The 15,821-nt window shown below is 44.0% G+C and overlaps 1 protein-coding gene across 1 annotated transcript in view; it reads right to left on the bottom strand.

Annotated features, from left to right (window-relative positions):
• The window catches only part of PGAP1 (post-GPI attachment to proteins inositol deacylase 1), a 466,817-nt gene that overhangs the window by 42,305 nt on the left and 408,691 nt on the right, over positions 1-15,821 (bottom strand). Inside the window, exon 22 of the mRNA XM_083153565.1 lies at positions 15,038-15,235. Coding sequence (XP_083009691.1) covers positions 15,038-15,235 — 198 coding nt within the window. The remainder of the gene's footprint in view (positions 1-15,037; positions 15,236-15,821) is intronic.

The raw sequence follows: 15,821 nt of genomic DNA, 5'->3' as shown, positions 1-15,821 counted from the left end.
GCATAATGCAAAAGTTTTACTTACAATTTGATGTATTTCAGTAGTATAAATAAAATAATGTAATACAGAGAACTTTCGTAAATCCACTGAGGCTATTGGTCAGTGTTTCCTACATAATTCACTATTATTGGTCAGAATTTGCAACACTATTGGAAGTTTGATCCGATCACATATGGGCAAATGCGGTCACGTGACCACAGAGGTTGGGGACATATTATCCTTAATATGTTTATACCCACATGGGCATTTCTCTCTCCTTCTTTGTGGTTACGTGACCTGGAAAAGGGGATTTTTGTAAGAACTTACCGTTCGAATCCCTTTTCTGAATCTATCCTGGTGACACAGCTCAACCATTGGATGTAAGAGGGTCCGCATGAACCAGGCACCTATGCTAAAGCTTTGGGACAGGCAGGCTCCTCCCTTCTGCATCTCAGCATTTCTCAGTTCAACTTCCAGAGCACACTCTGGACAACGCCTGAACATATTAATATGCACAATCAAGTAGTTTTACCGTCATAACAAGACAAAACATGAAACGGCATGACTTACTGAGTGTAAGGGAGGGATCGCTGTGTCACCAGGATGATTCAGAGAAAGGAATTCGAACGGTAAGTTCTTACAAAAATCCCCTTTTCTCTTTCCTCCATTCTGGTGACACAGCTCAACCATGGGACGTTCAAGAGCCGGTGCTTTGAGAGCGTATGCTCAGGCCCGCAAGTGCTCATCACTGCTCGCCCAAATGAAGCATCCTCCGACGCGAACTCCTTGAATCTGTAGAATTTGTTGAAAGTGTGAACAGAGGACCAAGTGGCAGCCCTGCATACTTGTTCCGCAGTAGCCCCATGACATACAGCCCAAGAGAAATCAACCGAACTGGAGGTATGAGCATTAATTCTGGAGGCCACTGGACTGCACACTTTTGTACAGGCAAAGGCGATAACCGACCTTAACCACCTAGCAATGGTTTTCTTAGAAACTGGTCAGCCTCTCTTATGTATGCCATACAGAACTAATAACAAGTCAGTTTTAGGAAACTCCTTTATTCCACATAAACATAAGTGCGAACAACATCCATTTTCTCTAGTTTGTCCCTATTTCTGACACCCTCTGGAGGAAAAAACTCCAGAAGCACAATCTCCTGGTTTAAATGAAAAGTGGAGACCACTTTAGATAAAAATTTTGGAACTGTTCTCAAAACAGCTCTATCTTCATGAAAGACCAGAAAAGGAAACTTGCAAGACAAAGCCCCTAATTCAGCCGAAGCAAAAGCCAATAGAAACATGTCAGAAAATTAAGGTCAGCTGACCTTACCGGTTCAAAGGTGGTTTCTGTAGTACTGCCAACACCAGTGACAGATCCCAAGGCACACTGGTTGTGTATATGGATTTTTAAGATGAGTAATCCCCTAGAGTAACATCCAAACCTCCGTCAACAAGGCCACTTTCTTTTGAAAGAAAATGGACAAAGCTGACAACAGCACTCTCAAGGATTGTAGGCTTAACCCAGTGAAAAATTCATCCTGCAGAAATTCCAGAAGTCTAAAACTCTAGAGTTGTGAACTTGCTGTCTCTCACACCACCTAATGTATGTCTTCCAGACTCTATAATAATTTGCTGCTGAAAATTTCCGTGCACTAATCATAGTTCGGATAACTGCCTTCGAGAAACCTTTCTTCATTAAGAGGGAGGTTCCAAAAGCCAGGCCGTCAAATTGAGACGAGCTAGGTCCTGATGAAGAAAGGAACCTTGCATGAGAAGGTATGGCGGAAGTGGAATCCGCCATGTATCAGTATGTTGGAATACCAAGACCTCTTGGGCCAATCCGGGGCTATTAGAATGACCTTCACCCCTTGTGTCCTCTCTCTCTCTTGAGGAGCCGAACCAACATCGGAAACGGTGGGAAGACATATATGAGGCTGAAACACCCCGGAACTGTGGTGGCATCCACTGCCCACACTATGGGATCCCTGATTCTCGAACAGAACTTGGACACCTGACGATTGTGTCTGGACACCATCATGTCCACGTCTGGGAGCCCCCAAAGGGAACCAATGTCCTGGAACACCTCCGGATGTAATGCCCATTCTCCTTCAAACAGGTCTGCTCTGCTGAGGAGTTCTGCTTCCACATTCCGGATCCCCGGAATGAATACAGCTGATAAAGCCGGAATATTTGCTTCTGCCCACCAAAAAATCAGAGAGACCTCTAGCATCACTATCCTGCTGCAAGTGCCTCCCTGGTGGTTGAGATATGTCACAGCCGTGGCATTGTCCGACTGAATTCAAATTGGGAGTATCCTTCAGAAATTCCTCCGCCTGCAGAAGAGTCTTCCAGACCGCACGCAGCTCCAGACTATTGATCGGCTAGGACGACTCCGCACTGACCACAGACCCTACAACCTTAGGTTTAGGGTTACCGCTCTCCAGCCTCTGAGGCTGGCATCGGTTGTGACAGCCAACCAAACCCATGACAGAAGGAAGCAGCCCAACTGGAGGGATTCCAGATCCTACCACCAAAGTAATGAGTCCCGAGTTTCCTGAGACAGAAGAACGGTTTTCTGCTTTATGGACTTTTAGGCACTGCAATAGGGAAGAAATTGGGGGGGGGGGGGGGGGGGGTATGTTTCACTTGCGCTAAAGTAGTGTGAAAGCTGCTCAATGAATATAGTAATGCAATTGGAGGGAATGAGCACTAACAAATAAGAAAATAATTTAGAATAAAGGGACAGCGAAGGAGAGTAAACATATTTTTAACAATTTTTCTTTGCAGGTGCTTTTTGCCTTTTTCTTCTTCGCTGTCTCTTTATTCTAAATTCTTTTCTTATTTGTTAGCGCTCATTCCCTCCAACTGCCATAGGGAAGAGCTGGGTGACAGAAGAATGGCCAGCACTAATAGACGAACGTCCCTGGCCTATGTCTCCGGAAGGAAAACACGAATGTAGGTGTGCATCCAGAATTACTCCCAAAACTGCAGTCTCAGAGTGGGACACAGATGTGACTTCGGTAGACTTAATATCCACCAATGACTTTGCAATGAATGAGTTGCAACCAAAGGATGTTCTTGCAAGGTCTCTGTTGATATTGCCTTGAACAAAAGATCGTCCAAGTATGGGATAATCACAACTCCTTTGAGTCGGAGAGCCATCACCTTCGTGTCTCCCTCGGTGCTGTAGCCAGCCTGAAAGGGAGGGCCTGAACTGTAGAGGCACGTACAGATAAGCATCCTGAATACCAGGAATTCTCCCGGTTCCATATTTAAGAGAACCAACCTTAGAGATTCCAACCTGAAGTGATCCTCCCACAAATGAAGGTTTAACAACTTCAGATTTAGGACAGGTCTGAAAGATCTGTCCAGTTTGGGAACCAAGAAAATAATGAAGTAAAATACCATCTTCCTTTCCTCCTGAAGCACCGGGAGCATCACACCTTTCTCGAGAAAAGATGTCACCGTCCCTAAAAGGGCTTCTTCTCAAACAAGCTTCCCGTGGTAAGGGTAATGATTTCAGCTTTTGATTGTGTATGGAAACTTGTCACATCTGAGTAGTTTCTCTTTAGGCGCATAAGCTGGCCTCTCGGAATGCCATGGTGAATAGTGTTTGCTGGTATGTTTAAGATAAACATTGTGGGCCACTTCTTTGATATAATTAGAAGCTTGAATCTGATTGTCAACTATTTTGAGGGTCACATCCAGGAAGGTCATCTTTTGTGAGTGAATTTGAGAAGTGTTTGTGTTAAAGTGATCAACAAAAGATTGTGCATCCCCATCCCAAACGATAAATCAATCATCTATGCATCTGCCATTAAGGACCAGGTCGGTGCTGAATCCGCCACCCCAAATGAGCCAATCCTCAACCTCTCCCATACAGAGGTTGGCATAACTCTGCACAAACCTCGTCCCCATGGCAGTACCCACCAATTGTAAATAATAAGCCAAGAAACAAAATATTATTGTGATGTAAAATGAATGCAATGGAATTCAACAAAAATGGTCTGTGTTCCACTGTCAGATTTCCATCAAGGTACAAACTGATGCCCAGATCGTGAGGAATGTTAGAATATAAACTCTGGACATACAGAGTGAGAAAATTATAGGTATTTTTCCAATTTAAATTGTGAATAAGCTTCAGAAATGAAGTGGTGTCCTTGATGAATGATCTGAGAGTGGAAACCCATGGTTGGAGGAAAGTGTCGACATAAAAAGAAAGGTTGGAAGGGAGTGAATCTATACCTGAAATGATAGGTCTACCTGGGAGTGAAGTGAGCGATTTGTGAATTTTTGGTAAATTATAATAAATGGGCAACACCGGGTTATTGAAATATAAGAATCAGAATTCCTCCCTGGATATGACTCCCTCATAGACAGCTGACAGCAAGAGGTATAAAAACCCAGATCTGGGCTACTGGAAAATATCTTTGAAAAAGCTGCCAGGAGTTAGCAGTAAAATGCATTAGAACCTCATCACCGGAGATGTGCATGCATTTTTATGAACAGTATTATTAAAAAATGTAGTTGTGAAAACAATCCAAACTTTTTAAACTGTCAATATTTTAGCGCTGCTCTTCAATGTACATCTTTGTTTTTCATAATGCATATCTGATCTGTAACTAATATGTTTGCATTTAATAACTTTTAAATTAACTGAAGTACAGTCAGAATAACGACAAGTATGGGTTGCACTTGCAGATCTATTCCCACAAATTAGTACATACAGATATGCCAGACAGTATATCCTGGCTAAAGTATAGCATATGCTCATAAACTCCAGGATTTAGGTTGTGACCATGCAAATCAAAGGGGCTAGAGGCAGTATGGCGTGTGTGTTCTTCCGAGACTTCTGCAGCCCAATCTTCAGTGAGAGGGTGGGGGAGATAGAGAGAGGCACAGTAGACATGCCAATAGAAAAATAGATGGGGGTAAGTAGTTCCCTGCTATCATATGTGGTATTAGGTGATCCCTGTTACCTGGGCATTGCAAGGAATAGATGCCCCACAGGGAGGGGAGTGTACTCACCAGAAGAAGACACTTATGTCTAGACAGAGGGTATGATCACTGGTGTGAAAGTGTCAGCGGCTTCCCCCTTCTATAGCGACTGTGACAGGACACGTGTTTCACCACTTCGGGCAAGTTCCCCTGACAGCCTTGAGAAGGGAGAAGGTACAGACAGACGTAACAGGACCAGTACAGGGAACAGGAGAAAGGGGAGGCAGGGACATGACAGTGGGGACAGGGACAAAATTGTGGGGACAAGGTAAAATGCATCATGACTGCCTTCAGAAAACCAGCATCAAAACCTAAAAAGTATGAGGATGCTGATCCTTTCGAGGAAAGGATCAGGATGCTGGCATTCATTATACCGATATCCATCTTCTCAATTGATCCATATGTGGGGTGGGCTAGTGAGCGGCCAGGGAAAAGGGGGGTTAGGTGTATGAACTTTCCAAAGGGATATAGGATTAGGCTGCGGGGGGTTAGGGCCAGACTACGGAGAGGGGAGGTTATATTTATACACCTAGAAGACGCTATTACGTTTAGGCAGCAGGGTACAAGGGTTAGTTTACTGTAGGAACTTGCAGAGCTGATTAGGCTGGGGGTGGCAGTCTGCAGGTGAGGATTATTGTAAGGGAGTTTGGACACTTACTGAGCACGTCTGGATTCAGTATCGGCATGCTGGAGTTGGTCTTTTGACCACCAGCATCTCCACTGCCAGAATCCTGTAACAAGGCACAGGACTAGTACAGAGGTGTAAAGTCCAGGACAGATGGAGCAGAGAAAGGACAGAGTGAGGGGTGACAGGAACAGTACAGAGATGACGAGACATGATAGTTTGGACAGTGACAGGACAGAGTTTCAGTACATAAGGGACATGACATGACATGACAAAGAGAACAGGGACAGGACAGTGAGGAAAGGGCAGAGTTGACAGGACCAGGAGAGAGGGGGCAAGACAAAGAGAACAGGGACAGGACAGTGAGGAAAGGGCAGAGTTAACAGGACTAGGACAGTGGGGACATTAAAGATCATTGGGGTCAGGGGCATGGGAAGAGCAGTGGCATGCTGGCTATAACAGGAAATTGTTTCTTTTTTAATGAACTCACTGCCACCTCTGCGCCCAATTTATCTGTTAACTGTGCTTGCAACTTATCTATGCCCTGGACTGGGTTCAGCAGGTCTGAGTCCTGTATTCTTTTGTTGCAGGTAAGTGCCGGGGCCCAGGGTCATATGCACCTTACAGTTAGGGATGCAGCGTCTGTATCACAGGAGCAGCCAGGGTAGCTGGGGAGAGGCACATAGGGAGTGGGTGCTGCAAGCATCAAAAGCATAAGCCTGCTGCTGCGGAGCTTACTTCAATCAGACTCAGGCTCCCTCCATCGATGGCACATCAAAACCAATGTTTTTCTTTTGTTTTGTTTTTCAAAGTGCTGGGACGCGGAGCATAGCTCTGCCTCTGAAACCCATGAAGCCACGCCCACGTGTTTTGATTAGCCAACAGGCCAATCAGTCAAACATAATGGATTACCATCGATATGCAAAACTATCGATGGTCATCCTTGGCCTATTTTTACTATTGATTGGTAACCATTGATGGCAAAGGCAACGATGGCCATCTCTAGGGAGGGGGCCCTACTGCATAGGGCATGGGATCACACTGGGCAGCGGTGGTCCGACCTAGCAGAGGCCCCATGCCGACATCCCTGAAGCGGCCTCTGGCTGAGTTTTCCACAGGTGCAGAGGAGGACCCCCTGTCCATCCAGCAACCCGGCATTCAGGCGTCCAGGCTCCCGGCGACCATCAGAGGGAGAGGTGAGGTGGAGCTGCCCGAGGGCACCAGCGGTGGCCCCCCTGCCCAGCGCTGGCCAGGTCATGGCCCCCAGTTCACTGGCTCACCCCCTCGCAGGCTCATCTCCAAGAGAGGGATGGCAGGAGAGGGGGCGTCTGCCCCTAGGAGACACCAGCAGTGGCTCCCTTCCCTGCAGGCGAAGAAATGGAATTTTGCCAGTCGCAGAGAAAAAATTTAATGAAATATTGTGAGTGGACCCCCCTTTTGGGGCTCTTGAATTAATCACTGTTAGAGGCCAAGGGGGTGTGCTACCATAGACACTAGATGATGAACAATATGAAGAATAGGAAAGAGTGTCTGCAGCTGGTGCACCTAGAGAATTAATTTATAAAATGTAACTTTTATTACGTTTATTTAAAATGTTGCGACATAAAACCACAGAACATAAATACATAGATACACATGTAAATAAAAAAGGATAAGAAATCCTTACTCAGTGGGACCCCAGTACATATGTTCCCTCTATTGATAAATTGGTTAATCTGATATAATAAATATTATTCTTGCACACAAAACCAGCAAAACAAGGTTACGTTATGAGTTATATATACTGGCTGTGGGGTACTCATGCCCCTTGTAGCTGCGGGGGTCAGGGATGACTGTAGAGGTACACAGGGATTGCCGCTGATCACGGTTAGTGATACCGTCCCAGCCCAGCTGTCTGACACTGGGACCGTTCCTGACTCTGAGAAACCTCTACAGCAGTGACCTGAGGTGTGTAAGCATGCACCACCTCGCTCAAGTGAAATGTCGGTGTAGTAGTGCGCGGTGACTGACGCCAGACACCGAGACACTTGATTTGGGAATCCGTGTACAGCGGAGACCCCGGGAATGCACAACTGTCTAAACAGATCAAAACACATTGGTATGGGGGAAGGGTACTGGGGATTAGCACACTGAGTGTACTGTCGGTCGGCATACGCTTCGCAGAAAGCTTCGTCAGGACCACCCGTTGTGTGTCCGGAAGCTCATTAAGTACTTTCTTCCATATGCATATTCATGAGGCAGCAATAAAAGATGTATACATCATGAAAGTAGAATATTTGTTGCAACAGTATTTTGGCTACTTCTTAATCATGTTGATGCAGATCCAGTGGGTTTAATCAGGAGAGAGAGGTACTTGATGCAGTGTTAATCTGACGATCTTTATTTTGGGCGATATCCAGATTTGACCCCACTATATTATCATTTGGATCTCATTTCACCTGCTGCCTTTCAAACCCTTTGCTTAAAATTTTAAAGTTTTATATCTTACCAACCAATAAAATCATTCAAGGAGAAAGAAACCCTGATGTGTGTTACATTCCATGATTTAACGTGAGTACCGGTACGCCCAGGGCTATTTTTGTGCAGGCTCTAGCAGGAACTGTGGCCCTTATTCTAGCTCACTCTTTCTGACAAAATATTTCTTAGATGGACAAAACCATGTGCACTGCAGGTGAGGCAGATGTAAAACCCCACCCAAATCTAATTATCTCTGCACAAGTAACACCTGCCTCACCTGCAGTGCTCATGGTTTTGTCCATCTAAGAAATATTTTGTCAGAAAGAGTGAGCTAGAATAAGGGCCACAGTTCCTGCTGGAGCCTGCACAAAAATAGCCCTGGGTACGCCATTGTCAAATATTATAAAGAAACCTAGATGTGTGTTCCATAATTTATTGATTATGTGAGTTTGGTATGCTCTAACATCGATATCTACATATATGAAACATTATACCGCAAAAAATCCTTTTGTTAAGGTTGAAAACTATCCTTCACATTTCTGCAATATCTTTTTTGCATGTACTTCGAAATCTGGATAATGATGCCACGATATCTGAGGAGAATCTGAAGAGGTCTACAACAGGACTGAAAAGGGAAGTCTAATTGAAAAGTGTTTTTTTTCTTTTTACCAAACAAAGGGAATTCAGCACCATCCATTATTTCTTACCATTGTCCTTTTTGGGAGAGCTCATACGGTGCAGATCAGGCAGATCCTCTACAATAAGCGCTACGTTACCCTACTACCAATATATCTAGATGTTATATGACACCTCAGGACTTGATCTGACGCTAACTTGCCAACTAAGCATTAACATCTAATATGCATGTGGTAACTCACTGAATGTATTCCTAACCATCAAAATACTTAGTCACAGGCTCTAATACCCACCATACAATATGCATGCTTATCCTATCAAAAGACACTCCATCACTTTATACACTACTATATGAGCTGCACTGAGTATATTTTATTACACACTAAGCAAAATCTCCTCACATTACGATTACTGATACATTGACATCATGATATTTTGACCATCCAATCTTCTACAATTTTGGATACTACCTGACCTCTTTTTACTGATATAATTATCATTGATCTAGAATGCACTACGTATGGACAGCTCATAGATTGTCTGACTCATAGTTCCTTGAGTATTCCTTTCATATACACTAGGCATATACCCACTCATTATGTGGGTTATCTGCACCGTCCGTGCGTATGTTTACTGATCGTTCAGATGCTGCGCATTTCCCTACATCAGGCCCAATACCAACCAGTATTTATTTTCCCACTAGCATGGCACCAGGGAGCATATATAGTGACTGGCATCCACTTAAAATATGTGATGTATAAAGAGCTAGAAGATAGCCAATATATGTGTCTAGACAAATAGATAGATCAATGATACACCGATATTTCATACATACATATTCTTTTATTACCCGGGTGCTATACGATATCCTTTACATACTTTGAATAAACAATAATCTGTGAAACAATACTTTATTAATTTATTATTATCCCTTTTTTAGACCTTAATAGACTGAAAATGAATTGCGTACTCTTTTCCTTTCCTAGTGGCACGGAAGCTGTATAAATAATGTTCCATACACAACATACTTTTGAGTCCGCTTGCATTGAAACCATTAGTCTTGTGCGATTCTTTATTATGATTCCAGAAGTAGCCAAAATACCGCTGCAACAAATATTATTCTACTATCATGATATACATATCTTTTATGTATTACTGGTTTAAAATGTATCAATGCACAGACAAATAGAAACATTCACACTGTTGGATACACGCACGTCAAATCTATTTTTGTGTGGAAGAATAATATTTATTATATCACAATGATTCTAATGATAGGCGGCGGTTTATAGAGATATTTTCCTCTGAGAACCGAGCCACATTATAAGGTGAACTAATTGTTAAGTGAACTTAATTGTTGCACATACACATTAAGGGATCTGACAAACTATCAGATTTACCAATTTATCAATAAAGGGAACATTTGTACTGGGGTCCCGCTGAGTAAGGATTTCTTATCCCTTTTTATTTACATGTGTGTATTTATGTATGTATGTTATGTTTATGTATTTATGTATGTTCGCAACATTTTAAATAAACTTAATAAAAGTTACAATTTATAAATTAACTCTCTAGGTGCTCCAGCTGCAGAAACTTTTTCCTATTCTTCATTTTGTTCCTTCCCTGCAGGCCCAGCCTTGGCCCCCTGCCTCAGCTAGGAGATGGAGCCTCTGCCCCCAGGACACAGCAGCGGTGGTCCCCTTCCCTGCAGGTCCTGCAGGCCCAGCCTCGGCCCCTCTGCCTCACCCCCACCCCACACTCTGGCCTACTGCTCAACCACGGCCCGCAACCAAGGGCCCCCCCAGCTTCCAAGTGATCAGGACTCATCCATAAAAACACCAAGAAATAAGAACATGGCCAATTCAGGACCCTGCTGCTGAACTGGAAGTAACTTTAACCAAGATGGCGCCGCTGATGGATGCCTAGGCGCTGTGCAGCTCAGCCAAGTATGTCTCCCCTTTGTGTGATAACTATATTGTCTCTGCTAGCATTGTTACCTGCTTGGCTGTTGCAGTGACCAGTGGCACTACTGATGGCTGCCTAGGCGCTGGGCTGCTTGGCCGGTATATGTCCTCTGTGAGATAACTATACTGTCTCTTATTGTATTGTTACCTGCCTGGCTGTTGCAGTCATCAGTGGCGCCGCTGATGGCTGCCTAGGCGTCGTGCAGCTCGGTGAGTATATGTTCCCTGAGTGATAACTGTACTGACTCTACTTTAATTTTTTACCTACCTGGCTGCTGCAACAACCAATGGCACTGCTGATGGCTTCCTAGGCACTGTGCAGCTCAGCAGGTATGGGTTCCCTGTGTGATAACTGTACTGTCTCTGCTTATATTGTCACCTACCATGACCATGACCAGTGGCGCAGCTGATGGCTTCCCAGGTGCTGTGCTGCTCAGTGAATATACTGTATGTCCCCTGTGGCTCTTATTCCCCAAGGCACAAAAAGCCTATACCTGTACTGTATGTGTTATATATATATTTATACTGTAACTGTTGAACTGTACCTAATCTAGCTGTTGCACAGCAATCCAAATCAAATTCCTAGTATTGCAAGTATACATGGCCAATAAAGCTGATTCTGAATGTGACAGCCAACAGCGGGAGCCACTGGCTGCTACCGCTCAGGGTAGGGGGAGCGACAAATGGATGCTGCTGGGGGACTGGCTTTTCGCAATACCTGGGTCATTTTAGTCATGCCACTGCAGAATAAACGGAGCTCATTTTGAATTTTCCAGTTCAGTGCAATCGAAGTGCCGATATGCCATACCATTGCATATTGGCTTACTTTGACCACTGAGGATAACCATACCTCCCAACATGACCCATTCCAGGAGAGACACCATGTTCTGTGACTTGACTTCCCTCTTATTTTATGATTGCCATTGCCTGTGTTAAACAGGGTGATTGATAAGAAAGGTGTATGACCGTAGACCGTAGATGAGCCGATAACTTGGAAAGAATGGTGATGATGGAGAAATTATTGGATTACGGTATAAGAATGATGTGACAGAGAGATGACTGAATTATGGTCGAAGAATGGTGGTGATGTGAAGATAGCTGGATCCCGTTTGGAGATACGGAGAAGATGTGGGTAATTGGTCCAACTGAGGCATGGCAAAGAACTGCAGGTGATTGTATCTGGGACTTTTAAAGAACTGTGAAGACTTCAGGAATTGCAGATGGCCGAAGGACCTTGGACAAGCGGAATCAGATGGAACAGACTGGGATTGGCAGTGGTGGCTGCCATAAGGATTGGCGTTCCCAGAATCACAGTGAAGGGTGGACTGGACTCCGGACAAGCAAAGGGCCGAAGTGAGCCAGGAGTCTCCAGAAGTGAACAGCTACAGTAGGAAGACTTTTTGCACTGACGCTGGTTTAGCCTAGGTAGATCCCCTATATACCTTGTGGGCGGCTGCCATTGGCTAGTAAGCGCAGGGAGGCTAGAACTACACTGGCTGGCCCAACGGTAAGTTTGCCCTCATCCAAGATGGCGGCACTGGCCTCCCAGCGCAGCCTCAGTCTCAGTTGCCACCTTACACCCGGACCCTGCTGGCCATGCAGCGCTCCCCAACAGCCCCATTGCCACGACCAGCCAGCCGCCTGGACCTCGTACAGACAGACGGCGGTAGACATGCCAATACTCCCATTCTTGCAATAGTATTAGTGAAACACTCAGTCTACCATAGAGCACTGAATCCCCATTTTTGTTTGTATATTTATGCATGAGGAAAGACTCCACATTTTTGTATAGGCTGCTAAGGATTACCAAACATTAAACACTGTACAAATCATTTTATTTTTTACTATGCATTCACACAATGCACTGTATTTCAGATCTATAAAATATTAGTTTGATAGATAGAACAACTTTAAAAGGATGAGGCCAAATTTATTACAGTCTAGTGAGTCTAATCATTCGAATTTTGGTCGCATTAAAATATATTACATTCTAAATGTCAAAGAATGAAAATCAGAAAAAAAAACATTAATTTGTCTCACCTGCATTAGATTAAAATATTACATTTTTTCCATTTTTAAATAACTTCACCTTGCATGTACAGTACATTCCAACTAAAGTGGAAATGTTGCGCATAGCAAACAAACAGATCCTAGTTTTCATTTAACTGGTATATTCTTTAAATTGATTTAAATCTAGTGTGGCAAAGGAACCAGGGGTATTTATATGTTAAGCCCAGGAAAACCACATATTTGGAGGCTAGCAAACATATGTCTTACCTTCTTGATTCATTTCCATGCAGTTCTTGTAATTAATCAACCAGCTCAGACTATTTACCATGTACTTGTCCTAAATTGCCTTGTACTGTAAGTAATTTTTTTGGTTTGTTTTAGCTCACTTATGTATTCTGATAGGTGCTGAGTAACCCTTGGGGCAATATATAAACAATACCAAGAGCTCCTTTTTAAGGGCAAGTTGGGAGTTCATGCAGTGCCATATCTAAGTATTTTGGTGCCGTGTACTTAGCTTTGTGGGGAAGGGGCATGGCCGTATAATAGTACCAATTTAAATTACACCACACAGTAGTGCTAACTATACACATTGCGCCAGATAGAACCCCTTGGACACACTGCACCATGATTACATAAGCCGTACACCATAATGCCTATTACACTTTATGCTGCTTACACTTTATGCCGCACATTGTAATACCAATTATACATTATACCACACACCTATTACATATTAGGCCACGTACCATAATGCATATTACACATTATACCACACACCATAATGCCTATTACATATTAAGCCCCACACCATAATTCTTATTACGCATTATAATACACAATGTAATGCCTATTACAAATTAAGCCACATACCGCAATGCCTGTTACATATTATGCCACATAAGTGTCACTTATCTACATGCATACTGGGGGGGGGGGGGGGGTTACATGCTCCTTGCCACAAGAGAGTTACCTGCTCATAGCCACTGGGAAGGTGGTTACATACATCTGCCATGTGATAGTTACATGCTCCTTGCTATTGGGGAGTTACAAGCTCCTTGCCACATCAGAGTTACAAGTTCATAGACACAGGTTTGGGAGAGGCTTACATGCCCATTCCCAGGGGGTTACATGATCCTTGCTATTGGGAATTTACATGCACTTTAACAAGGGGAGAAGAGGCTTGGCGTGGATAGAGGCAGCTTCCCCGCTCAGCGCTGCTGCCCCAGGGTGGGGGGGGGGGGGGAATGGGGAGTGGAGTTGGGGGGGGGAGTGGTAGCTTCAACTGCTCAGTGTTGCTGCTGGTGGTGGGGGGAGAGCTTGGTTGCATAGACATGGTGGGGAGAGGAGGCAGCATCTGTGCTCAGCACTGCTGCCAGCGTGGGACATGGGGATAAATGAAGAGCAGAGTGGTTGGGGCAGACAGAGCTTTAGTGTGGAGGCTTGGTGGGCAGAAGAGGCAGCTTCCACACTCTACACTTGCTGGTGGGATGTTGGGGGGAGATGAAGAGCAAACCTGGGGAAAGGTGGCAGCTTCCCCACCCAGCACTGCTGCTGGGGGGGCTGACGGACAGAGCTTGGGTGAGGCGGGTTGTGGGGAGAGGATGCAGCTTCTGCGCTTGGCACTGACAGTGTGGAGGGGGTATAAAAGGTGGTAGCGGTTTATAAAAATAAACTTAGTAGTAGCTGTCTGTTCCACCCCTAGGAGACCTGTACTGTGTGCTAGGCACACTCGGCACACAGCTAGTTACAGCCCTGAGTTCATGTGTTTGTCAATCTGGGAAGTAGAAGAGCAGTTTAAAGCTGTGCACATACGGGACTCAGTCCCAGGGATTTCGACTGAACCCCATGTGTATCAAGATGTAGTTAGACCGTTAAGAGGGTTGGCTAGTCCTGGGAGCTGCATCCAAATACACAGTGTACTGTAGCAAATATAGTCTTGCCTGCCAGGCAATAGTGACGCTGCAAGCTGCGCATCGATATCCCCACGGTGTACACATGGGGCAATTCAGGCAAAACTTCTAAGCAGAATCGCCCCGTGTGTTTGGGGGATGTATGTTGATGGCTGATGCTGGGAAAGCTAAAAATAGATCTATGTTAAATAGTGAGAGAGACATGAACATTAGATTTTGAAATGGTTGCTGGCCTGTAGTCACTGATTAAATAAAGCTGTAGTGAAGAAGTCCAGAATCATTGTATGCTTCCAGTGCACAACATCTTTATCAAACTAGAATCTAAGTCTGCCCTCAAATTGTGACTCTCCCTCTAATATGAGGTTATTGGAAGGTATGAATGCAAATGTTTTGAATGATAATGCATGCAGTGAAAGAAAACAAAAGTGAAGAGAAAAGATTAACTTTTTATCAGACCTTGTTAAGGATGTCCATATTCGTGATAATATTTTAATTGTCGACTTGAAAATCATTCCACTCCAGTATGCTATTCCGGTTCCAAACATGAAGAGAAGTAAAGATGCCATTGGAAACCACAGGCCCAAAGAATGCAACTCAGATGAATCAAGCTGTGGCAGCAACAGGCTATCCCAAGTACTTTTAAACCAGTCATAACTGTGTATAAAAAAGAATAGAACAATGATTAGGACTGTTATACCAAACACAAACAACTGGTATTATGTTTTTTTTTTTAATAAATAAATATATATATATATATATATATATATATATATATATATATATATATATATATATATATATATATAGAGAGAGAGAGAGAGAGAGTCTTTTTGGGTCCGGTGCTCTCTGTGACACTTTCATAAAGCAATCAACTGAAATAAATCACAGCACACTCTGGCTGCTGCTGTCAACGTTTCGGGTTTGCACTCTTTATCAAGACATAAAAAAAGTGAGGTACAGTACTTACTTTATAGACTGTGGCAGTGACTAAAACCTGTGCTGTACAATCTCCCGCACACGCTGCAGCAGGGAGCCGGGTGATGTCATGGGTGCGACTGAGCGCTGACGGGTCCGGACTCCCAGTGGAGGTGTGGCGAGAAAAGTGTTTACCATCACATAGGTGATGAAAGTTAAACAATACATTTAAAAACAGAAACAAACTGGCGACTGCCAGGATACAATATACATCAAGCCAATATAATGCAATGTAGATCTTAAAAATTTAATACACAGACATACC

Source organism: Crinia signifera, chromosome 7 (genome assembly GCF_055691185.1).
Source record: "Crinia signifera chromosome 7, ASM5569118v1, whole genome shotgun sequence".
In the NCBI taxonomy this organism is placed as follows: Eukaryota; Metazoa; Chordata; class Amphibia; order Anura; family Myobatrachidae; genus Crinia; species Crinia signifera.
This window is presented reverse-complemented; position numbering and strand designations above follow the sequence as displayed.